This window comes from Sesamum indicum, linkage group LG9 (assembly GCF_026168435.1).
Source record: "Sesamum indicum cultivar Baizhima isolate 11 linkage group LG9, ASM2616843v1, whole genome shotgun sequence".
Taxonomy (NCBI): Eukaryota; Viridiplantae; Streptophyta; class Magnoliopsida; order Lamiales; family Pedaliaceae; genus Sesamum; species Sesamum indicum.
This window is the reverse complement of record NC_142665.1, coordinates 3248650-3273270: the sequence shown is the minus strand read 5'-3', so window position 1 is coordinate 3273270 and position 24621 is coordinate 3248650. Positions and strand designations below refer to the sequence as shown.

Genomic DNA, 24621 nt, shown 5'->3' with positions numbered 1-24621 from the left:
GCTCAAATATCTGCTAGACTGTTAGTGGCCCACATTTTGTGCCAATCATTTGAATGTATGAGAATGTAAAACGACATTCGATGCCGTCGGGACTCCTGAGCTTTAAACAATCTTATGCCCTGGGATTGACCGGTGATGTTATTTTTATAACGTGCGAATACTTTAAAAAATTATTTAGTATAAAATAAGATGCATCATAAATATGAAATTTATATATTCGAAAATAATTAAAAAAATGATAATTGGACACGTCTATTTGTATATTTGATATGTTTTGAAGACATTTTAAATAATTTTAAAATATTTTCAGTTGTTTTTTTTAAAAGAGAGCTTAAAGTTCAATGAAAAAGAAAAATATTAATTTATTTTCGTCAAATTGAAAATTTTAGGATGAAATTACTAAAAATTTAGAAGATAGTCATTATAATTAACTACTTTGGATGACTAAAAAGTTTCCATTGCATTCTTCTCAAACTAAACTAATTATGTATGTTTTTAAGCAACATTCGGTTAAAGATTTAAATGTACACAAGCTTATTTTATGTTTTATCTTAATATTTTTTTATTACATATTTTCATTTTATGAGAAATTGAGAATATTTAATAAGAAAATATATTATATATAGTTGTATGAGTACTCTATCTTATCGTCTTTTTTTAAATTTTTCGTATCGCCGTGTTTATGTTGTATCATATTCGAGACACGTGTATATGCATGCATCATAGGTTATGAGCATTAGCTGTTTCATTAATTAATTTGAGATCTAGTTATAGAATCTTGTTATTATGTTGATGAACTTTAACTTAGGCATTAAAAGATTTCATATATAGATTGCAATAGCGGATTGAAATACATTTTTGGAGCAAAAAATTCCAGTTGGGGCTTATAACTGTATTTATTCAATGAACAAGTGCATTAATAATGTTTTCATGTGCACCAACGTTTATGAAGTAAAGATATTTTCTTTGTGAAATCGCATCATATGTGCAAGAACCTCTGGACTTTGACAATTTAAGATATGGAAAATTCTAATTTGGACCATACCCCATAAATATGCATGATATATGTATAAAACACTTGATCAAAATTGTATTTAGAGGGTATTAGCTAAGTTTATAAGTTTTTCAAAATATTTTATACATTTAGAAATAATCATTGATTGAACAAAGAAAATATCAATTATATATCTATATTAATATTCAACTAGTACGAATGTATATATATATATTTGTTCAAAATTTAGGTCATAATTCATTATTTTTTATTATAAAAAGATTATCTAATAAATTTTTATTTGGAATTAAACTAATATGTACTATTTATAAAAGTATTTTAATTTTTTTTAAAGCAAAATATAGAAAGAAATAACGACTTATTTAATTATAATAGTATTATGCCAATTTTAATCATTTTACAATTAAAGATCTTATTTCGCCTAATTAACACCCTAACATCTTATAAAAACATATTTTAAAAAACTTAGCGAAACACCCTATTAATGCAAAAGGAATATGAAAAAATGTCCAATTTATTGATGGGGACATTTTACAAAAGTGTAAAGGCAGTCAATCTAGTTAGCTCGTTGAGCTCTACTCTAACTAAACCCAACAAAAAAAAAGAAAAGAAAGCACTACTCTAACTGAACCACCAAAACAAGATTAAAAAAACTGTAAAAACAGCCGATCTACGGGATTACTCTAACTTCAACAAGTAGTTGCTCTGTTTGACATTCATACATTATACAAATGTGCTTCCTTTACATCTTTTGGCTTTCAATCAGTTTCCATGGACATCAAGTCTTTGATGCTAATAGTGGATACCTCTGGGTCTCTTGAAGTAATGATCCCACTCATGCGCTTCTGTTGTTCCAAATGTATAATACTTCCAACTGCTCTCTGGATCAAATTCAGCACTCGAGTTTCTTCCCTCTCTCATTTCTTTTTTCAATGACTCTATCCTCCCAATAATTCCTCTTATTGCTAAATCAAACGCGTCTTCTAGTTTCTTCAGTCTCGACTTTGGATCAGCGTAGATCACACTTGGGATCAGCTTTATCACCTCTTCTCTCATTGATGACACTTTGGATTTTGGGATACGAGACAGCACCCCTTCGATGTTCACCTTTTTCTGTTTCACATCCTCCTCTGATATGAGAACGGAATATGAGTCGTAATCCTTAGGCAGATGCCACAGGTATTGCACAAAAGCAGAACCAGGGTTGAAGAAAACCGGAATACAACCAGCTACAATAGCATCAAACGTTGATCGCCTTGTAAACGAATCCCCCGGAGGCTGCAAGCAGAAAACCGAGTTCTCAAAGAGTCTCATCAAATTAACCGGTTTTAAGCAGTTATGCTTCTCGTCCTTGCATTCTATCATCCGGCATTTTCGCCTCACAGCAGTGCATTGGGCCATGATCTCTCCTCGGATTGAGTCCTCCATGTTGGGACGAGGAGCACCAGCAAAGCTAAACAGAGTCTTCCGTTTCTGTTTCCTCATCTTATTCTGCCATGCAAAAACTTGTTCATCGCTTGATGGGTGGAAATAAGTCGGGTAAGGAATTGCAAAGTCGTTCTGGTCCCAAGGGCTCGACTCAATTGTGACCATCGTCACGTTCTGAGACTCTGGCAGCAGCATGAGGTTGTTGCCCCACCCCGAGTCATCATTGATAGCCCTCCGGAAATCCCATGTTATTCGACCAGCAACCAAGAAATGATCCCTTCCTCCCATCACATTCCACTCCGGCTTTCCTCTCAGCCACTTGAACAACTCATGGGCATCACTATCCTTCACCGAATAGCTGTAAGAATCCCATAAATATCGTGAAACGTCTAGACCCGCATAGTACGGTACGTAGATCGCATTAGCCATCGATGAATCACTCGTCAGGCATTCATACTGCTTCATAATACTGTGGAATATGACATCCAGAGAGAACTGGTGAGTCACATACCAACCCGTAGGCTGGAAGAGCCTTCGAGGATTCCCCAGGCGTTGCCCCAATCCTCCATCGACGAAATATTGGCACATATCATGCCACTTGTTCATCAACCCGCATTGCTTTATATAATCATCGTTGAATCGACTCGGGATGTCGTGAACGTAGATGTATCTACCGTCGCATGATTTCTGTGCTGCTCTTGGTTTCTCAACAACATTTCGTTCTTCTCCTTCTTCTTTTGGTAACAACGGTTCCAGTTCCTTCTCCAGAGCCGCAAGATCCTCAATTCCATCATGCTCTGTGGCTCTTCGCTCGTGATCCGTTACTGTCACATTCTCTTGCTTATGATTCACATCAGAAAACACAGTAACATTAGACTCGGGAAAGGAATTCGAAACGGGATTTTCTTGGCTCTCGGGAATGGGATCTGAATCCAAGGATTCATCGAAATCTTCCTGCTTCTTTGTGTCACCAGACCTGGAAATGGAATTTGAAGCCAGGGCTTGGAGGGAGTTCTCTTGTTCATTTTGAGAAACGAAAGAGACGACGGAGAGAGAAGACCAATCAAATCCATAGAGCAAGAAATACCAGAGAACGAACAAAACACAGATGAGGAACCAAAATTTGTTCCGAAACCTTGCAAGAACATGGTTTTCCATGATCGAGTGATGTCAATTCTTCTGTGGAGCCGTCTCATCAAATTCTTGCAGCATTTTTCATCACGGGGGAGGAAGAAATGTATTCGGTCCAGTGAGAACAAAATCAGCACTTGATGTGTTTGTGCTTTGCTCCGAAAGGAAAATTTGGATTGCAATAATGCAGTGAACGTGAATTCGATCGTAAGGATTGATAGAGATGGGAGTGAGACTGTTAGAGGAAAAACGGTGGGTGAATGGTTGGAAGTTAGACAGTTGATATTCAGTGGTGGTAGCTGAAATGGCAAAGTTATTTATATCAAGAAGTATTAATTATTTTTATTAACGGAATATATCATGCAAGTAAAATTTAAATCTTGAGAAAAATGCTACTTGTATATTATTTCTTATTATTCGTAGATTATAGTGTAAGCGAATTTTAACAAAATATACATATATTATTTACTAAACAAAAATATAAACATATACTCGTATATCATAACAGTTATTGAATATAAGTAAATTTGGGAGCAATTCTTAAATTTTTTTAACATACATACATAAACTAAATAATATTACTATAAAAAATAGTTTATTATTGTGAAATAATTAATATGTTTGTATATTAAGTAACAAAGTAGCACATGGTAATATTTTGGTGAGATATTCCATTAATGCATTTCTGATTCTATAATTGAAATTATTTGGCGTTTTCGTCCTTTAGCTTTTTAAAATAATATTTTGATCCTAATTTTATTTTTTAATTTTCAGGAATTTATTTATTTTTTGTCGGAGTTCATCATTCTTGTTGTAAATGTATGTGACTCTCACATGATATTTTAAAATTTGGGCTTTTGTTCCTATTGACCAATTTTTGTGAATATTTTATTCTTTAACTTTATAAGATAATATTTTTTATCCTACATCTTTTTAAATTTCACATTTCAGTTCTTTTCTCATTGGAGTTCACCCTTCTCGCTGGTGGGATTGAACTCCGGCAAAAATTCAAGAATAAAGCATAACATTTTAATAAAATGCATATATTTCTCAAGTTGAAGAGGCAACGTATATATAATTTAAACTATCTCATAATCTCCAACAAAAAATTCCACTAAACACAAAATCAGTGGACATTTTACAAAAATTGGAATGTGATTGGCGTAAATGAAAAGCTTAATTATGGGGCAAAATGCATTATCCTTATAAGTTGTAGGCAATTATATTGTATAAATTAAGTTTAACATGGGAAACATGAATTGGAAGTTTTACAAGAAATACAATCATTGTCCTCATGCAAAACAACCGCATTAAAAATAAACCATCCATGAGCTTCATTCTCAAAGTATTCTCCATTCCTTGCGCTGCGCCCAACATCGACCACTCAATCTCATATTCATTCTCTCTCTCTCTCCCCCCCCCATCATTATTGATTCTCCTCTCTCATCCCTCTCCCTCTCTCCCCGCGCAGCCTTTTGGTTCCGATGGGCAGGACTCCGTACAACTCTCCACCGGAGTCCGCACTTCCGATCAAAGTCCAACCCCGCGAGAGTCCCTATCCTGTGCCCCACCCTCACGGCCAGTACCATGGCTATCCTCCGCCTCTGCCGCCGCAGCACCTCCCCCCGCCGCGTTACTACGCCCCCAAGAGATGGTTCCCGTGGCTGATGCCCACCTTCATTGTCGCCAACATTGTCATCTTTGTCATCTCAATGTACATCAATGACTGCCCCGCTCGCTTCCGCAACTGCACCGGCACCTCCGTCCTCGGCCGGTTTGCGTTCCAGAGCACCCACGAGAATCCGCTGCTTGGCCCCTCTGCTTCCACGTGAGTTTACACATATATATCTCGTATATGCATAAAAATTTGATAAAAGTTCACTTAATACTTTATAAGTATATAATATCACAAGGTGTAATCATTAATGCGTATTATAATTTTCTATCAAAATTAAATAAATAAACATGATAGTTATACTCAAAGCAATGTATTTACAAATAATATTGTGAAATTCAGTGCAATATAAAGAGGGAAAAAAAAGCAAAACATTAATTCTTTTTTTTATATAAAGTTAATTTAGTTCATGCACATAATGTACACCGAGACAGTACTCTACAACCCTCAGTCTTATATATAGCTTTACACACAAGAAAATTGATCATTTTAAAATAAAAAATGCTTATTTTCTATTCTTATTCTTTAAAATTTAAAATTATTAATTAAACCTCCTTGTGCTTTCTTTGGATGATTATCAGAGATAATATTTTTGACTAAGATATTTTTAGTTATACATTAAACGCCAGAATATTTTGTTAGAACATATTTTTTTCCGTTCAAACTGTTAACTATGGGGGTGTGGATAGTAAACGAAACGAAGATTTTCGAATAGTGTCTCCATATTAGTTGAGACAAGGTTATGCATGATTATTTCCTAGCTAGTATACATGTCTATTTTAGTTTAAAATTGTGAATTTCTACTAATAATTAATCTTTCTAGCTATTATATGATACTTAAGAAGAATAATTAATTATGCGATGTTAGTAAGTAATTATGTGTGTGAAATTTTTAGGCTTCTTTCACTTGGGGCTATGGATGTACAAAAAGTGGTGCAACAGCACGAGATCTGGCGACTGGTATCTTGTATGTGGTTACATGCCGGAGCATTTCATGTTTTCGCCAATATGTTTAGTCTTCTATTTGTTGGCATTCGACTTGAGCAGGAGTTTGGATTCTGTATGTCTTCTACAATTCTATTCTTTACTCCCTCTACCTTTTTTATATGTATTATGCATACAAAATAATTTTGAAATATGTACCATTCTGATTAATTTAAATATTCTTCTCATATTTATTCATATGCATACAGTGCGGATAGGTTTGCTCTATCTTATATCTGGAGTTGGCGGGAGTTTGATATCGTCTTTGTTTGTACGCGACACCATTTCTGTCGGTGCCTCTGGTGCATTATTTGGTTTGCTTGGTGCTATGCTTTCCGAACTCTTTGCTAATTGGACAATATATGAGAATAAGGTATGCATAATAAAAAGCCGTATATTAATATTATATTCGACATGTTTTTTACATGAATATTATATATTTTTTAAGATTTTTTTTTTTTTTTTTTTTGGATTGATGTATATTGATCAGTGTGAATCATTGTTGAGTCTTCTCATCATCATTCTAATTAATATGGCCCTTGGAATCCTTCCTCATGTGGACAACTTTGCTCATCTCGGAGGATTTTTCACCGGATTCCTACTAGGGTTTGTGCTTTTGCTTCGCCCTCAATTTGCATGGTTCAATGCTCGAAATTCTCCTCCTGGTTACGTCACAAAGCCCAAACCCAAGTACAAAGCATATCAGTGTATCTTGTTGATTATTTCTATGATCATTTTGGTAACCGGGTAAGTTATAGTTTTTCTGCACTTTATGCAACACTTGCAGAAAATTTATGTCTTTGTAATCTTTTGTGTAGGTTTATTTGTATTTTTAGTCCTGTAATTATATTCTTTTAGCACTGTAGTCATATAACATGTTATGATTGTAAAATATTTCTTCACCTTTTTATAGTCTCACAATTTTGGCCAGAATTTTAAAAGTTTTGGTCAACTTTAAAAATTACGGGCAATTTTGTCCTAAAATTATGAAAATTAAAAAATATAAATGACTATTTTGCAATCATGATAAATTAGAACTAAAGTGTCAAATAACTCCAGGCCTACTCAATTATTTAGATAATCATGTAATACAATTAAAATGTTTCAATATCTAGCAAGATTCTTGCATTTTTATAGAAAATTATAACATTTCACTGCCAAATAAATTGTTATCTAATTATTTGAAAAGTGGAGTATTACATAAATGTAATGATCAATATCGTTCGATGCAGATTTACAATTGGACTGGTTTTACTGATGAGTGGGATTGACGGAAACAAATATTGTCATTGGTGTCACTACCTCAAATGTGTCCCTACACCACTATGGACTTGCGATGCCAAATGCTCTGTAAGAGAATTTCCCACTCTATATATGTTTGCTTTCTTATTGTTTATCTTATTTTTGTTACTTCATGCAATTTATGTTATTGGCTTCATGGTATATAAATATTTTAAACAATGAAACCAACTTTCTATTAAAATTTTTTTTGCAATTTTAGTCCTACTGTACGTATGTGGGGTGGCAATTTTAGTTTTGTACAAATTCATTTTGATAATTTTATTCTATAATTTTAAAGAATTCGCACATTGAAACACATAAATGTGTGAAATTTGCTAAAGTGGCCAGAAAAGTGCACGTGATATGCACGTAATAAACTAACTTAATTGGGTGTACTGTGCCATTCTTGTCCTCCAATGTGCGATAATTTTCAAATTATTATACAAAATTGCCAAATAAATTTGTATGTGACTAAAATTGCCAAATAAATTTGTTTTATTTGGATGTGACTAAAATTGCCAAATAAATTTGTATGTGACTAAAATTGCCATGTCTCATTACTTACATGACTAATATCATAATTTTCCTACTTTCTATTAGTGTTCCCACTATTTTAAACTTTTATACAAAAAATGAAAGTCGAAATCCATGGTGAACAAATTTTGCCTTCTTAATTTCAAATTTTCCACATTATTTCTTCAAGTTTAATGGAGCGATAATCTTTTCATAGAAGTTGATGTATGATTTCCTAACGCTTTAATATTATTTGTATCTGCAGTCGCACCAATATGAGAATCAATTAAATTTGAAGTGCTTGACAAACCAAAAAACCAGGTCCTACATATTGGAGAATAGCAACAACTCCACGATGATTCAAAAGCTATGTGCTGATCTTTGTCTCGAATAGTTTTTTAGATCATAATTCTATTTCAAAAAAAAAAAAGAATTTATTTATTTCTTTTTTTAAATTTATTACTGGATATTATTCTATATTTAATGAAAACTCAACAGGAAAGATATTATTTTTGTGCTTTCAAATATGATGATAGCATGCATAGTTATTTTTTATTTCTGGTTTCGTTGTAGCTTAATTAGTTTTCAACGACTTAAAATGCTTGGACTTACGCACGAGGTTCTAGAAATAGTTGCATAACCTTTTCTTAAATGTTAACTGGAACACTAGATGAGGGTGAAATTGTATTTCTACCATAAACTTATGGGATAACTATCTCACTCTCTTGTGAGATTTTGTATAATTACACTAAATTTTTTTTTATTTTGAAAAATTACATTTAGTAATTATCTCTGACGTTTGTTTGCATCCTAAAAATAAATTCATTAATTGTAGGTCAAACAAATTTTTTCTAATCAAACTAAGAGTGAAAATGTACTTTCTCACATGTATTAACGTGCGTGAAGGTGTATAAGTTTGATCAGAAAAGATTTGTTTGATCAATAATAAATCAGTCGAGATTAAATATGAATTTTTATTCAATCTTTTTGCTAATATTAGCAAACTTTGTGAATTTTATCTAACAAAAAGATCTATTTGTTAGACAAAAGCAAACGTTAGAGGTACTATATATAATTTTTTTTCAACTTAGAGAATTTTACGTATAAAACCTCCGGAGAGGGCAGTGTTATTGTCCCTTACTAATACTATATCCTTCATGCATATACGGCTTCATGTAATTTTTCTACGATATTTCCAAAACTAGCTACATTGTTAATTTATATTCTTAAGTTGCAATTAGTGAAATTGCAATAAAGTCATGATAATGATCACATTTTTAGTATAGCAAGTTTGCGTGACAAATATAGAGAAATTGTAACATTCCGTATCTTAAGTTCAGTATATTTTTCATTCAATTAGTTACAAGATACTCATAGTTATGATTCTATAACTTACAAAAATTCTTAATTTTAGAACTTTCGGCGGATTCCACTAGTATTTTGACAGAAAATTCCATATGGTTGTTATCCAAAAGGCTGAACAGTTAGCTGCCACGTGACCTTTTCTCAAAATTTATAATTTATGAGACTATTAATATAAATTTTATAACTAATTAGACAAAAAGTACATTGACCCTTTATTATTGTAAATGGCAAGACCTCCATTTTTTGTTTCATATATCATAAAGTGATAGATTATACAGGTTGAGAGGGTTTCATAAGTTATTGTTTGCCATAGGTGACACAAATTCTTTTTGTTAAATTTTGGATTAAATACAATTAATAACCTTAAAGTATCCACAGTTTCAAAGTTCATTTTACCCTTATAAAAATTATTTTTTAAAAAAAATTAAAGGGATTTCTGAAATGCCAAATCATCCTTTGTCAAAGAATTTTCTAATTCTAGTTTTACTTATTGATCAAACTCTTTTTATTATCGTAATTCTAAAGTACTTGGAACTCACAACTTTTTAGTTTCACTTAATTATCGAACTAAATTAAAAATAAATTTATACATGCATATATATTTATGGTAATTATGTGTCTGTATAAATTTATTTTATAACCTAGTTTGATAAACAAGTGAAACTAAAATAAAATGTCCTCAAGTACTTTAGGATTATAAAAATAAAAAAAAGTTCAATGGACAAGTGATACTAGAATTAGATAAAATTTTGACAAATGATGATTTTGACATTTTAGAAATTATTTTACTTATATTTTAACAAAATATTTTTGTAAGGGTAAAATAGACTTTAAAAACTTAAGAATTAAAGGTCAAGTTTCCCCCCCTTAGCCCCTAAATTATTATTGATGTAATATTTATTTTCTAACCTAATAAATATAACACTTACTCCATATATTTAAAATTTTGGACAAAATTGCTCTTATATTATATATAATTCAAATAATTTCTTTGTCAATTAATTTTGCATTTTAAGTTAATTGATTTTTTCTTAATTAGCAAACTATCTTTTAATTATAATAAAGTAACATGTAATTTGTGAATTAAATAGTTTGAATTTATTATATTTTATTGACTCAAAGTTAAGTAATAAATAAGTATAAAAGATGCACAAAAAAAATTCATTTTCAATATTTTGTTAATTTGGTAATAAAATTAAGTTATTAACTATTTATTCTTTTAGATAAAAATGAGTAATTTAATGGTTTTGCGAGTATTTGTTTTTAAACATGATAATATATTTATATCGATTCATTTTTATAAATATTTAACTTTTGGTTATTAAGCACATATATTTGTCCATTTCATTTAAAAAGCATATATGAATTATTAATTATATCATATTTGTTGTGTATCTACTATATATATATTAATTTGTACTCCACTTTTAATTTAAATTGATCTCTTATTAAAAAAATTAATTAAAAAGCAATTTGGTGAGAATTGAATGTATAAATACTAAAATATATTAAGAATAATATAATTATCATTGCACGAGGGACAATTTTGCTCAACCAAAGGGTAACTAGTTGAATAATCTATGCAAATGAGAGGTGTTAATTTATTTCATCACGATGATCAGTTTTTGCGATTAGAATATCGAAAGATTTATATAAATAAAATTAAGTGGAATTTATCTTAAGGTTAGAAAAATAAACCATTAAAATATAAATCAATTTACTTTGTTCGTGTTATTGTTATATGTTAAAAATAATGACATATGCTATTGTAAAGAGTTTCTACACATTTTCTTTGCCCAAGTTTTTATATACACAACAGATTTTAATAAGACGTTTTAAAACCAAAATTATTATTTTAAAGGGAGAATTACATTGTTTTCCCTCTGAGGCTAAGGATAATTAACTTAAATATTTTATAATTTGAAAAATTATATTTGGTACTCATGATGCTTATTCTCGTCTAATAAATAAATTATTATATTAATTAAAATTTATCAAATTTGTTGATATTAGCAAAATAATTGGATAAAAGTTCATATCTAATTCAAATTGACTTATTAAAAATTTATTAAAGACCAAACGAATATTTTCTTACCAAACTACTCTTATAAAATATACCTCTCACATGAATTAGCATGCCAATAAGTAAAAGGATAAACAAAGATTAATTTGGCTTACAGTAAAATAGTAATAAATCAATTGAGAATAAATATGAATTCTCATTCATTTTTTTTACTAATATCAACAAATTCAACGAATTTTGACCAATAAAGTAATCTATTTATTATTGAAAGCAAATATTAAGAGTAATAGATATAATTTCTTAAATCACATGAGATCGAGGTGTAATTAAACAAAATCTAAAAAAAGAGATGTATAATTATCACCTTCAAATAATATTTTTGGAAAATGAGGGAAACAAATAAAACATCAAACACAACCTTAGAACCTCTTGTGACGTGGACGTGGTCGTCAACCTCATTTTTCTGCCTGTAACATATTCCATTTGTTGTGTAAAAATTCTGAAAACTTCTGATCGAAAGGAAAAAAAGAAAAGGAAAACCCAAAGGAGTTTCGTAATATTGGGTAGCATTTCCATATTTGTTTTGTGTTTCCAACTGTGGGTCCTTACATAAATTCAGGGTGCTTGCTTTGTAATGTCATTTGATTCTAGTTCTGTCTCTCACTCTAATTTGTGATATGTTAGATGATAATAATATATAATAGTCAAGGGTTCTAGCATTCTTCTAGCTCTTCGTTGCTGCGAGAGGGGAGGAATCTTCTGCCTCGTTCAATCGGGCATCACAATCAAAGGTGAAATATCATTTCCTTTTTTGGTGGGGTGTTGGGGTTGGGGGTTTGTAAGTGAATCTCGTTGATTTCAAGAATTAGAGAAGAAAAATATCTTTTAATTGATGTATAAGAATAAAAAATAGGAATTAATTAGATTTTCTTTTTCTTCTTTTCCTCATCTGATGTCAATTTGGAAGGCATTGGGTTTGCGGAGAATCAGGTTTTGAGGTTTAGAAGAGTTTCTCTGGATTGGGATTGGCGAAGTTCTTTCCTTGTTGGCCTCTTTCGGTCTACGGTTCGGGGTTTCGTATTCAATTCAATTTCAAACTGCGATTAAGTTTATGATTTATTTTTCAACTGGAATTCAGGTTTTGGGTTGGCCGAAATTGGTGTAAAGTTTTGAAAATTAATTTGAACGAATCATGACTTGTGGAATCACATATTTGACTGTGTATTTGGGAAATCTGAATTTGAGTTTCTGTCTTTCTGTCAATTTTCCTGTACAGTTGTGGTGTAATTACATTGTTTATTTGGAATTTGAGAGCATCAGACTGAAAAATTCACTGTCCTCCTAATCTGTGGACAAGAATAGAGCTGATTAAGCTTTGCTGTTGTTTCTTTTTCTATGTAATTCTGAAATTGAGGAAATACATGGGCTTGGGTGGGGCTCTGGAATTAAAAAGATTAATTCAGTTCGAATGAAGGTTTTTATAGTTTGGTCTTTAGTTCTACTGCAGTGTCATTTAGTTGAAACTCCTGGAAAGAAGGGATAGGAGTTAGTAATTTATTTGTGATTTCAATTGAAATAAGTGCAGGCACCTTCCCTTACTAGCTTTGAAGTTGTGATTTGAATTTAAAATTTTTCTTTGAGAGTTTTTCTCGAGATCAGCATTAGGTGATTCGATATTAGCTCTTTAACACTTTGGTGTTGCTTTTAAACAATTGGCATATGTAAACATGTATTTACAATTGGATACCTGGACATATATTAGAATGTTCAGCATGCAAACTAATGCTTCCTTGTGTCGATTGAAGTCATTGAGATTCGCTCTAGAGCATTCTTGTTGTACATATATCTGATTACTTTTTACTGTCGAAAGTAGCATATCCAGAAGTAAAGTCTTCAATCCACGTCCGAAACCAGTCCTGGCAATTGGTATTTTCCTGATGAAATTCTATAATGGCATTAGCTAAAAAATGCAATTTATACACTCATCAACTTTTTTTACGTTTCTGCATTATGTTATCAATGAGGACCTGAAGAACTGAGTGGTCTTTACTAAAATTTGAGCAGCACGTGCAAGTAGTTGATTGGCACATGTATTCTAATTTATACCACTAACTATGTGCAAGTTTATAATCCAAATTAAGTTTGACTGTTCCAACATTTGTTTAAATATACTATCGTTCTGATTGGTTCCATGGATCCAAATGCTAAACACGGAGTACTTGATCGGTATTTTGAGCGTAGGTAGAATTGAGTCCTGAATGAAGGAAAATCCACATTTGATTAATGTATGTTGTGCATGCACCCAACATGCATGTATATATTTTGTCTTTCATTTTTTTCCATCTTCATATGTGAGGGGAGGATGCATCTAACATGCCTTTGGAATTATAAGGCTGCAAATGGTCAGTACGCGAGGCAAGAAAAAGACTGCTAGCTCAAATAAAATTCTCGAGGAAAATGACGCAGCTGAAAATGGTATAGCTGGTCCACTGACAGTTGATGTGGAAGAACCCAAGATGGATGCTCAATTAGAAGATAAAGTAGAACTAACAGTTGAGGAGGCAATAAATGAAAAAGATGAAGAAATGGATGGCGGAAAAGAAAGTGAAAAAGTGGCGAAAGTAGACAATGATGATGACAATACGATATGGACAGAAATGAATAGTTATGATGTGGCAGAACTAGAAAAAATTGCTACTGAAGATGATGAAGTAGATGATGATGAAGATGTAATTTGGGAAGATCATGAAGAAGACTTTGAAGAGGAGAATGAAGAAAATGTTGCTGACGACTATGAAGTTAGTGAAGAAGAAGCAACAGAAGAAGAAGACGGTGAGGATGACATCAGCGAAGAAGAAGCAACAGAAGAAGACAATGATGAGGATGAGATTAGTGCAGAAGCAGCAAAAGAACAAGAAGTTAATGAACAAAATACTCAAGAACAAAAAGAAATTGCAAAAGGAGATGGAAGGGAAGCCAAATCAAAAGAAAATGGAAATGAAGCTGATCGCCATAAGACAGGGAAAGTGGAAGGAAGTAAGCATATCAAGAAATCCAGTGAAAAAAGCAGAAAGGTGAGAGCAGGGAGGTTGAAGAAAGTGGAATTAAGAGATAAACCAGAATCATCACGCAAGAGAAAGGTGAAGAAGAGAGTGGACAGCATGGGTATGATTTTCATGTGCAGTTCTAAGACGAAGGATGACTGCTACCAGTATAGGGTTCTTGGCCTGCCAGAAAGCAAGAAAGATATTGTGGAAAAAATTTATACTGGGATGCGACTGTTTTTATATGATGTTGATCGAAAATTGATGTACGGGATCTATAAAGCAGCGGGACCGGGAGGTTACAACATCGAACCCAAGGCCTTCAAATCACAGTTCCCATCTCAGGTTCGTCAACATTTTTGGATGATGTGTTATAACCTTTTTCTATCCTTAGCCATATTTTTGAATGGTAGACAAATTTCTTGAGAGAAGAGTCAAATACCTGGCAAGTTGGTAAAATATGTACCATTATATCCAAAAAAAAATATATATATTAGTAAGGAATGAGAAGCTGAGTTAGTTTTGCCTGGGCAGCATGATACATATCTAACCTATATTGGAAACATGACCCTGATAAAAACCTTGATTTGTTGATTCTGTGATATTTCCATGAATCAGGATCCTCTGCTCTTCTTTACTAGAGATGAGATTCTGATCTTTTGGTGGCAGGATTTATTTTTATAAATTATGTCTTCATGCCTTCTTTAAGGCCTTCATTTAGTACTCCTGTAGATTCTAAACGATTGCTTTTTGGAAAGAAAACTCCTTACAATTGTTGTTAAACCAGTAACTTGTCTTCTCTTTCCTATTAGGTGCTTGATCATTGCATTCCATTCTTTTTAATGGCTACTATAGGGTGATATTAAAAGTTTTCCTTTCCGAGTATTACCATTTTCATTGGACATAAGATGTTGAATTGTTGTGATAACAATGATAAGGAGTGGGTAAAAAATTAATTCAGGGAGTTCGGTGAGTTTTTCTTATAATCTGCAATATGATTTTCATAGTGAAAAATGGTCAAGTCTTTTGCCTGCTCTACGAAAAGTCACATCCTGTAGTCATTGTCACTAATTTTTGCTACCATATGAGAACTCATATGTGAAAATGGAATTTTTATTTGTCAATAGATTGTCTATGATAAGGTTGAGCTAGTCGGTTACTTGTGGCCTCATTGATAACTTGTCATCCTTTGTTTCTAGGGTTATTATCGTTTATCAGAACTGCTTGTTTGGCACTTGAAAAAGATGCCGGACTCCGTTTTTACTTTAGGTCACAACTGCAGTCTTCTTCCAGTCATTTAAGAAGGTACTGTTATTTGATGCAAACTTGAAGAAACAGTACTGTCAGGGGATTGCTTTAGGATTAGATATCATGAGTGTAATCTGAAAGACATTATTGTTTAGTTGAGTCTCTGGTTCAGGGAGATGGAATGAATAGAATTGGTGGTACCATAAAGCATATGATGAATGTATTATTGTTATCATGGCCTATTATAAAGTCACAAACCATCATGAAAGCCATAGCATATTGCTTAGAGATGATTTAGACAGGTCCAGTATCAAATTATACTTTAATTTAGTTGATGATGCTGAGGTCCAGGTCTAGGATTTGAGTAAATATGAAGAAAAGGCATCCAATAAAATATCATCAGAATTGCTGGTGCATTGTAGAAGCTCTGGAGACCGAAGGCTAGATTTACCCACAGATGCATACTATATGTCCATAGTCAGTAATGAAAAGATTTGAATGACATAATTTGCAGCACAAGTACGTGGAACCAAGTTGGATTCACTTCCGTGCATTAGTTATTCTCTCCTCATAAGCTGAACCCCAATGATTTCTATATTTTTAGATTAAGAGTATAATTGAGTATTCATGTGCATTCCATCCGTCATGCACATGACAAAAATCTGAATCTTATTGGAAAAGGAAACCCAAATATAGCACAGGACTTGATGTTAAGAAATCTGAGTTCAATGTTTAGTTTTTCAGAGTAACTGAGGAAGTGTTTTTTGGTTGAGACTGATGTTTGAATGAGATTTAAACACAATGCAAAAGCACTTGACATAGTTGGAAATCCCTTTGTAATTATTTTGTTTTCAAACACAAGGATTTATGATGGGCTAGAACTTCATAGCAGTTCTATGCAAAGTAAGTAAATAATATAGCTCCCTTTCAGTCATTGGAATTCCCTTTCTCTAATCAGCTCCCTGATACTTATACACCTGCAAAAGACATGCTAATAGGTAGTTTTCCTAGTACTGTATATCTTTGATGTGTGCATGAAGTGAATATGAGTCTTTGTATCACTATAACAATGGCGTTGAGAATTACATCTGAAAATTTCAGTTAAGACCACTACTTGTTACTTGTGTTGACAGCACCACCTTTCCACTGACAAACTTACACCTTTTTTAGTATGGAACTCCCAAGTTAACATAGAAAAAAAAAACTCAAATTCTAATGGTTCGGTGGTCAACATCTAGTCACAGCAACTCATATAACCATGTAAACTGCAACTCCCAAAAAGCTAGATTGCTGGCATGTGATTAAATCCTCGAGCAATTTTTCCTTCACAGCCATATATTGCCTTGTCATGAAGGAATATGCTTTAACTCTACAGCATTCACCAAATCAAGAAAGTTGCTTTTACATAGGGATCTTTCTTGGCATTCCTGTTTACAAATTCTCCAGCTCTTGGCATCTTGCCAAATACTGGTTGTTCCCAAGTGAGTTTCAAAGTTTAGTCCCGGAGAACTGTTACAATCTTGAGAACATATCCGACTTAAAGCTTGTTTCACTTACACCTGTGCCAGTGTAAATGATTCTGAAGGTAAAAATTGGCAAGAGAAAAGTAGATGGTCATGATTCTCATAATAATCTACGGGACCTCAACATGACATTGAATGATCTTTCCAAACTGCAGAAGTATGTCCTAAATATGAATACTTCCAAATTAGAACTCGAATCAATGGAGTATCCAGGGACAAGTTTGGCTAACCAAATTTACTTGGTGGCATCTGAAAATTTTATTGGATTATAAAGAATCCTTATCAACGTACTAAGAAACTTGACCTGTCTGCATATTGTAATTGGAAAAATTGTGAAGATGTCATGGGTAGAAGGACCAATGTTCATGAGCCAGAATCTCATACTGGAACAAAATCATAGGTTTTACTTACTGCTATGTAATTGGACATGATTTATACAAGTTCCGGACAAATGTTTGGGAATGATGCTTGCACCTCTGAGAAGAGTGCTCAAACGTGTCTGGGGGTGTAAAGAATATTGGTCTCTTGGTGCTGCATGCTACTGTGGCGCATGGAGAGATGATGAGGTTTGGGCGTGCACAGTCGGGCAGCAGGTGGCGGAGGGTAGCGGCACAAAGTGGCGGAAGTCGGTGGACAGAGATGGGTGATGGCTACTCAGGTTTACTGTTTACGGTTGGGTGGGTAAGGCAGCAGGTGCGAGTTAGGGTTTCTCAAGCCTTTTTTTTTTTAAAACAAATAAATATATATAATATATTGTGTTAGTACTAGAGTAAATTACAAATATGATATGCATATGATTGATCTATCTAGTGAAAATATGAACTAAGAATGAGACAAATAGACACAAATCTCCTAATCAATTTTCTAACAGTATTTATGGATAAGATTGATTTATCTGCCAAATAAGACAGATGTTCACAAATCCCTACTCAATCTTCTGACAACATTTAATTGTATGTGCATTATTGATGTTAAAAGATATTGATGTATAATATATAATTTATTATGTAACATGCATTGTGCTTTAAAAAGACGCGCGCCACGTCGTGCATCGTGCATCGTTCGTGCATACGGTGTGCGCCTTTAACAACTATGTTAGTGCCACATCTTTTAAGTAGCAACTGGTATATAAGGAAGAAAAGGTTGAGAATGATTCAGCAGAATGGATATTAATGTTTGATATCTCACTAGAAGAGGACTAAGGTTAAGCATATCCTACTTATTCATTATTTATGGAATACCAGACAGGAACTTGTTTTTAAGGTTTGTCAAATAAAAATTGTGCAACCAAGTAGGTTAATGGAACCTTGAAATAAAGATAAGGGAATTGCTAGGATGGAATGGACATACTTACTAAAGGCAGTTGATACAGTTTCATGAGACAGGACGATATGATTATTAATGATAAACGAGTCTTAGTAAGTCTAGCAAATAAGCTTCAATTAGAATAAATCAATAAACGAAGAGACGCACCTATATTATCTTTAGAAATTAAGATGAAGTTGAAATTTATGAACAAGCTACTGCAACATATTAGTTAATAGAGAATTAAATGACAGGTATGTTTCAAACACTTCCATGATTTTATTGACTAATATGCTTGACAAGTTGATGAAGAGTTTTGGTGCACGATATGTTGTCCATTTGAGCTTAGCAAAGATAGGTGAAATGAAAAGGACTGTATTTGGAAAGAATGGAGGCGTAAAAAATTTGTTAGTTGATTGAATAATTAACATTATCAACAACTTAATTGCATTTGCAATGTTAATTCTCGACGATTTATATATCTTCATAAAATTTAGGGTTAACTACATTTAGACCCACTCTGAAAATGTGGAATTACACTTTTCTCCAAAAAAAACTTTCAAATATCACACTCATACTCCCTTCGAGAATTCTCACAACCGAACCCATTCCGTTGGGATTTGGACGAAATTATGATGTTAGCAAAAAAAAAAAAAAGTTACATTTAACTTTCAATTTTACCGCTCATTCAATATTCCCCAATAATATTTTTATACTTAAGTTGGTAACCGTAATATATATAAAGTCAAAAGGGTGTAATTATTATAAAATATTATTACCAAATTATGTCTAGTTGTTAAAATGTTGAAAAAGTAATATATGATAATTTATATTGAATACACTAGTGACAAAATGTTGACATTTTCTATATTTCAATCCTACAACACTACATAAAGTACTTGAATAAGTCATTGGCAAGAAATAGATGGAACAATGGTATTAACCTCACACCATATATAGGAAGTAAAACAAACACAAACAAGTGACTAGTTTTTTCATTCATCAACGGCTTCTTTTCATCCAATGGCTATAACTTGGGAACAATATTTATTATAATTACACCCTTTTGATTTTATATATTACTGTTATCCCTTGCAAGTTTAAAAATATTACTAGGGATGCTGAATGAGTGGTAAAGTTGACTGTTTAGGAAATTTTTTTTTGTTGATGTCAGCATTTTCCGTCCAAACACTAAATGAAAGGGTTCAGTTGTAAATGGAAAATTCTCGAAGGGGTCTAAGCGTAATTTTGAAAGGTTTTGTTTTGGAGAAAGTGTAATTTAGCATTTTTGGAGGGGGGCAAAGTGTCATTAACCCTAAAATTTAGGTTTAACTACATAGATCTCGCTTGGGAGTGCTTCCCCTTTTGAGATTGTAAAAACCTTCCATCTGAAGCTTCCTTGTTAAAAAACACTTATGATTACCTCCCTTCTGGATTAAAAAACACTTATGTTTCTGTAAACAGAACATTAACTAGTCCAAAAAAGAAAGGGTGGCATGTCAATGTTGTAAACTTGGACAATGTTTTAATAATTTTAAAAAGAGGGTGGTTATAGTTAGTAATTACACTATGAGGGGAGGATTTATATAGTGATTTTCTTTCCTTTATAGAAGTCTAGTATGTCTAAGTTTTCTTTTAAATATTGTTTCTTATTTTTATTACTTTTTTTTGGGGGGGATTATGCTTTGGTTTCAACTTTTGTCCTCATTTTCTGTCATCCTGGAGGCAGGGATTCCGGAGGGAAGGATGGTTTAAATGTATTTTGGGTGAGAATGGGGTGTTGCGGTGCAATGGATGCAAAGAAAGCATTGTCTGGATAGGGGGACTATTGTTTCTTGTACATGATTTTTCTGGTCTTCGTTTTTCCACGTGCAAGTTCTGTTAATAAATGAAACTATTCTTCGATTCTTTCATAAGTGGAGCTTATAGTTTCTGTATCAGTTAATGTACTATAACTCAGTTTATACGTTCTCTAATTGTTATGTACATACACTGCAGTTCTTTTGTTTATAAATGGGAATTAAAAGATTGATCGGATTCAAAAGTGGTGTTTTCAGTATACGGGAAAGAAAGCACATTCACTTAGTACTTTCACTTTTATGAGGCTTTTATCCATTTAACGTCCCATCTATAATCTCTCAGGATAGATGCTTTTCTTTTGTTCTCTTTTTCCTGTCGTTCTTAGTGGAATACTGATGATAGGTTTTTCTGATACCTATCAATTTTTCTCTTCTTATGGATAAAGTGATGTGAGAGCTTACTATATGAATACCAGAAGGAGCATATTTACAGTTGGGATTTATGTACTTTGCAAAAATTTTGGGAAACAATAGAGGGAGAATGAGGTCAACAAAAACAGGTGGAATTCTGAATGGCTGAGTTTTCTTTTTCAATGCAAGACAAATGGAGCAAGACTTGTGGTATACTTTATTCTGCTACCATAAGAAAAAAGCGATAAGTGATTTCTATTGTTGCACTAGAGAAGGTGTTTCATATAATTTGTTTTGTATTGAACAAGCTTCTTTTATCATGACGTCTTTATTCATTGCCTTAACATTGGAACTAGCTGTGCTTCTAATGTTATGAATAATGAGTTTTCAGGTCTTTTATCACTTCATTTAAGGTGGTCTTTATAATATATTTTTAAGTTCACTGGCTGTATGGTTTTATTCTCTTTGCTACTAAAATTTGCTGCAACGTAGCAAAGCATCTACTCTGTCCAATGAGAATTAAGGTGGTTTAGTAGCTTTCATGGTTAATGAATGATTTCACATAGCTCTATTTAGTGCTTGTTCTCATAACAATTTCCTTCGAATGAGATTCTGAATGTTAATATTTGATGAAAATTAACATTTGTTATCCACGTCTGATGATTATGTTTGAATAGCTAAATTTATTTGTGATGTTAGGTGATTTGCTGTGGTTTGTGGACAACTGGATAAGCTATTTAAAAAATTAGCTAGGTATTTATGTTTGAAAACTTGGGACTGTTTTTAGGTTCGATTCACTGTTCTGGACGATTGCTTGCCATTAGCTGAGGAGAAGTTCAAGAAGGTTATCAAGGACAACTACTTTACAAATACCAAATTTGATTGCCAACTAAATTCTGAACAGGTAGTATGTCGATCCTTTCCTTCATAGTGACTTTTAGGGATCAATCTATAGTATTCAATCCAAAAAAATGCTGCTGATATCTGCACCTTACATAATATCTTGACCACATTCTATAATTCATCCACAGGTAAGGAAATTGTGTAAGCTGTTTATTGCCTCAAGCAAGGGGCAGCGGTCTAAAAAGTTAGGCAGGAGATGCAAAGCAGAAAAGCACCACCCTGTACTCAGAGAGAGAACTAGAAGGCGAAAAGCTGGTGACGGTAGACGCCTTGCATTGAGGGATGAGCTCCTCCGGTACGATGAAAGCCCTCGTAAGCGCCCGAGGAAGGTAATTAGCCCAGTGCCACCGCTACGTCAACCGCCACCATCTAATGTTCATGCATATGCATATGAGAGGACTTCTGACTTGGATGTTTATAGAAGAGATCCATATTTAGAGAGGCGCAGTCCTTATAGAGATAGACGTGATCCTCTTTTAGATCGTCGTGATCTCTACAGAGATGGGCGAGATCCACCTACAGAACGTCATGATCATTACAGAGATGGGCGTGATCCATATCTGGACCGTCACTATCGGTACAGAGATGGTCGAGATCCATATATAGAGCGTTATGATCCTTATAGAGATGGCCGAGATACATATCCAGAGCGTCGTGATCCTTACAAAGATCGGAGGGATTCATATTTAGAGCGTCGTGATTCTTACAAAGATCGAGGGGATTCATATTTAGAGCGTCTTGATCCATATATTGAAAGTCGTGATTCCTACAGAGATGCGCGGGATATGTTTGTGGAGCGTCGTGGTCCATACAGAGATGGAATACATTCTGATCCTTACAGCACTTATAGAAGGGATTTGAGGGATCCAATCTCTGACGGTCGTGGTGTTTATAGAGAGGAAAGACGGGTTGAGAACAGTGATTATTATAGGGAGGAAGAACCATTGGAACGCCGCTCGCATGCATTAAGTTTGGAGACAAGGGATCGCCATGACATTGGTAGCCGAGATTCATATGTTTCATATCGAGAGCGCCCATTGTATACTGAACCTATCTATTCTGCAGAATACCCTTATCGGGCAGGCTTGGCACGGGAGTACCGGCTCTAGGTTGTTGACTGATCATCTTGGGGGGTCCACAGCCTGAGAACCATTGGATGCAGAACCTGCTATTGATAATAAAAAGGCATGGTATGGTTAAGGAGAGGCTGTATCATGAGAGGGTCTCCAGCTGTTTTGATCGATCAGGTATCTATTGCTCTTGGCAATGTTATTTATGGTTAGGTTCAATTCGGAATCTTTGTTGCCGAAGAACTTGTGTTTCCGGTCCATTTGTGTCTTACCGTGTTCTCTTTGTTCATCGAAAGCCCCATAGCCCGTCTTGAACTGGTTTCTTCAGAACCCCATTCCCCTCAATTACCAATAATGTGTAATGGGGCTTGTATTGCTGCAGATTTTAGTGTATCTATCTTTTTCCAACTTTCCTAGTTTAGCTTAATTTCCCTTGTATTTCAACTTATTGCTGGTGTAGCCATAATTGTAGTGCTTGTGGAATTGACACTCACTAATGTGGTAAATATTTACTTGGGTAAATGTGTGATCCAAACAGGTTGGTGTCATAGTGAGGGATAAGCCATTCTCAAGTAAGAAGAATGTGATGTAGAAGTGAGGTACCTGGTTTCTTTTCACCTACATTCTCTTGGAAAGAACTTCCTATTTCTGATTCTTCGTTCCTTATGTTTACTGTAGATATGGAGGGAGGGGGAGGAAGACGAGGTATACATGTCTCTGTATCACATATGGAAGTCGGTTAAAGTGGTTGCGGTAGTTGGTTTCTTCCATTATCATCTGGATAAACAAGAGTGCCCCACCCCACCACTTTAACCACTTCAATATATCGTAATAGCAAAAATTGGAAATATTCAAAAATAAAAAGCGAGGAAAAAAAAGAAGAAGTTGAAGTTAGAATGCTTGGATAAACAACTCAACATTTATAATTTATCATAAACTACCGAAGTTAATGGGGACTGCTTATAAGTTTTTATTTAAATTAATTTAATTTTAAGTAATTCAAATCAAGAACTATAAATTAAAAATATTCTTTTTTTTTAATTTGTTTTTAGCAATAAATTAATAAATATTTATTTAGTATATTACAAAAATTCCTAAATAATAAATTAAAAAGGAAAAAGAAAAGGTAGAAACTTTATAGTTACATGGATTGCTTAAAGTGGAAGATGCATGAGCATGCCCGCAACAACAAATTTATGGTCCCCTTCCCAAATTCCTCACCTCCAAAGAAGCGGCATAATTATGAGTTGTTTGTGCACTCTTTTTACATATCTTAGTCATGTCGTATGTAATTCCTGTGAGCATATAATAAATAATATTTTATATTTTAAAATATATTATGAATAAAAAATATATATAATTAATATATGATATTTTTGAAAAGACAAAAAGAAGAAAGAAAGAAAGCAACAAAGAAGGAAAAAAAAATTAACTTAGGGATACTATTAGCATAATAATAAAATTAGTGTTGCGGTATTATAACCGTCGTTTATGAAATAAAAAGACTTTTTCTTTTTATATAGTATAAATATAGAAATGGGAATTATATGAGATCAATAATTTAATAAGTTAAATAATATATCAAGTTGATTAGTACATTAACATAATAAATTATAATAAATTTACATAAAGTGAAATATCCATACATCAGATAGAGCTTTGAATCCATAATTTTATATTTGTTTATTGAATTTGTTTTTATTGCTTAGGGGCTTATAAATAATTATTTGTTGTAGTAAGTTAATTTTTTTTATCACAATAATGGATTTTAGTTTTTATTTAGGTAAATTATATTAACATCAATTGAGGTTAAGTTCAAATATACAAATATTCTGTCTTTTATAAAATTACAAAATTTTATAATTTTAATATTGATTATTATTTTGTAAAAATTGTTGTAATT

General features: G+C 33.0%; 3 protein-coding genes across 6 annotated transcripts; 2 read left to right on the top strand and 1 right to left on the bottom strand.

Moving 5' to 3' along the window:
* Window positions 1–1511: 1511 nt before the first annotated feature.
* On the bottom strand, window positions 1512–3763 carry LOC105170421 (putative xyloglucan galactosyltransferase GT12). The gene has a single exon (XM_011091178.3). It carries the CDS (start codon window positions 3599–3601, stop codon window positions 1808–1810), a length of 1794 nt encoding a protein of 597 aa, XP_011089480.1. The 5' UTR covers window positions 3602–3763; the 3' UTR covers window positions 1512–1807.
* A 1265-nt stretch (window positions 3764–5028) lies between these two features.
* Window positions 5029–8520, top strand: LOC105170837 (RHOMBOID-like protein 2). 2 transcript variants are annotated; one of them, XM_011091758.3, is made up of 6 exons: window positions 5030–5402; window positions 6146–6309; window positions 6443–6606; window positions 6724–6980; window positions 7466–7583; window positions 8293–8520. In XM_011091758.3, the coding sequence occupies exons 1-6, from the start codon at window positions 5059–5061 to the stop codon at window positions 8419–8421; spliced, it is 1176 nt and encodes a 391-aa protein (XP_011090060.1). In that variant the 5' UTR covers window positions 5030–5058; the 3' UTR covers window positions 8422–8520. The 2 variants fall into 2 exon arrangements, with proteins under 2 accessions (XP_088741492.1, XP_011090060.1); XM_088885366.1 differs by lacking the exons at window positions 7466–7583; window positions 8293–8520 and having other exon boundaries at window positions 5029–5402; window positions 6724–6984.
* Window positions 8521–11875: 3355 nt separating this feature from the next.
* On the top strand, window positions 11876–23668 carry LOC105170420 (uncharacterized). Of its 3 annotated transcripts, none has more exons than XR_016067340.1 (6): window positions 11876–12206; window positions 13808–14804; window positions 21533–21649; window positions 21777–22895; window positions 23257–23312; window positions 23397–23668. XR_016067340.1 is itself a non-coding variant. In XM_011091177.3 (4 exons), exons 2-4 carry the CDS (start codon window positions 13815–13817, stop codon window positions 22755–22757), a joined length of 2088 nt encoding a protein of 695 aa, XP_011089479.1. In that variant the 5' UTR covers window positions 11876–12206; window positions 13808–13814; the 3' UTR covers window positions 22758–23211. The 3 variants fall into 3 exon arrangements, 1 of the variants encoding a protein (XP_011089479.1); XR_016067339.1 differs by having other exon boundaries at window positions 23257–23317; XM_011091177.3 differs by lacking the exons at window positions 23257–23312; window positions 23397–23668 and having other exon boundaries at window positions 21777–23211.
* Window positions 23669–24621: the final 953 nt, after the last annotated feature.

Coding starts and splice junctions, on each gene's coding strand:
- LOC105170421 (XM_011091178.3), bottom strand. CDS start 3,601: ATGGAAAACCATGTTCTTGCAAGGTTTCGGAACAAATTTTGGTTCCTC.
- LOC105170837 (XM_011091758.3), top strand. CDS start 5,059: ATGGGCAGGACTCCGTACAACTCTCCACCGGAGTCCGCACTTCCGATC. Junction 6,310..6,442: donor TGAGCAGGAGTTTGGATTCT/GTATGTCTTCTA, acceptor ATATGCATACAG/TGCGGATAGGTTTGCTCTAT. Junction 7,584..8,292: donor CTTGCGATGCCAAATGCTCT/GTAAGAGAATTT, acceptor TTGTATCTGCAG/TCGCACCAATATGAGAATCA.
- LOC105170420 (XM_011091177.3), top strand. CDS start 13,815: ATGGTCAGTACGCGAGGCAAGAAAAAGACTGCTAGCTCAAATAAAATT. Junction 14,805..21,532: donor AATCACAGTTCCCATCTCAG/GTTCGTCAACAT, acceptor GACTGTTTTTAG/GTTCGATTCACTGTTCTGGA. Junction 21,650..21,776: donor GCCAACTAAATTCTGAACAG/GTAGTATGTCGA, acceptor ATTCATCCACAG/GTAAGGAAATTGTGTAAGCT.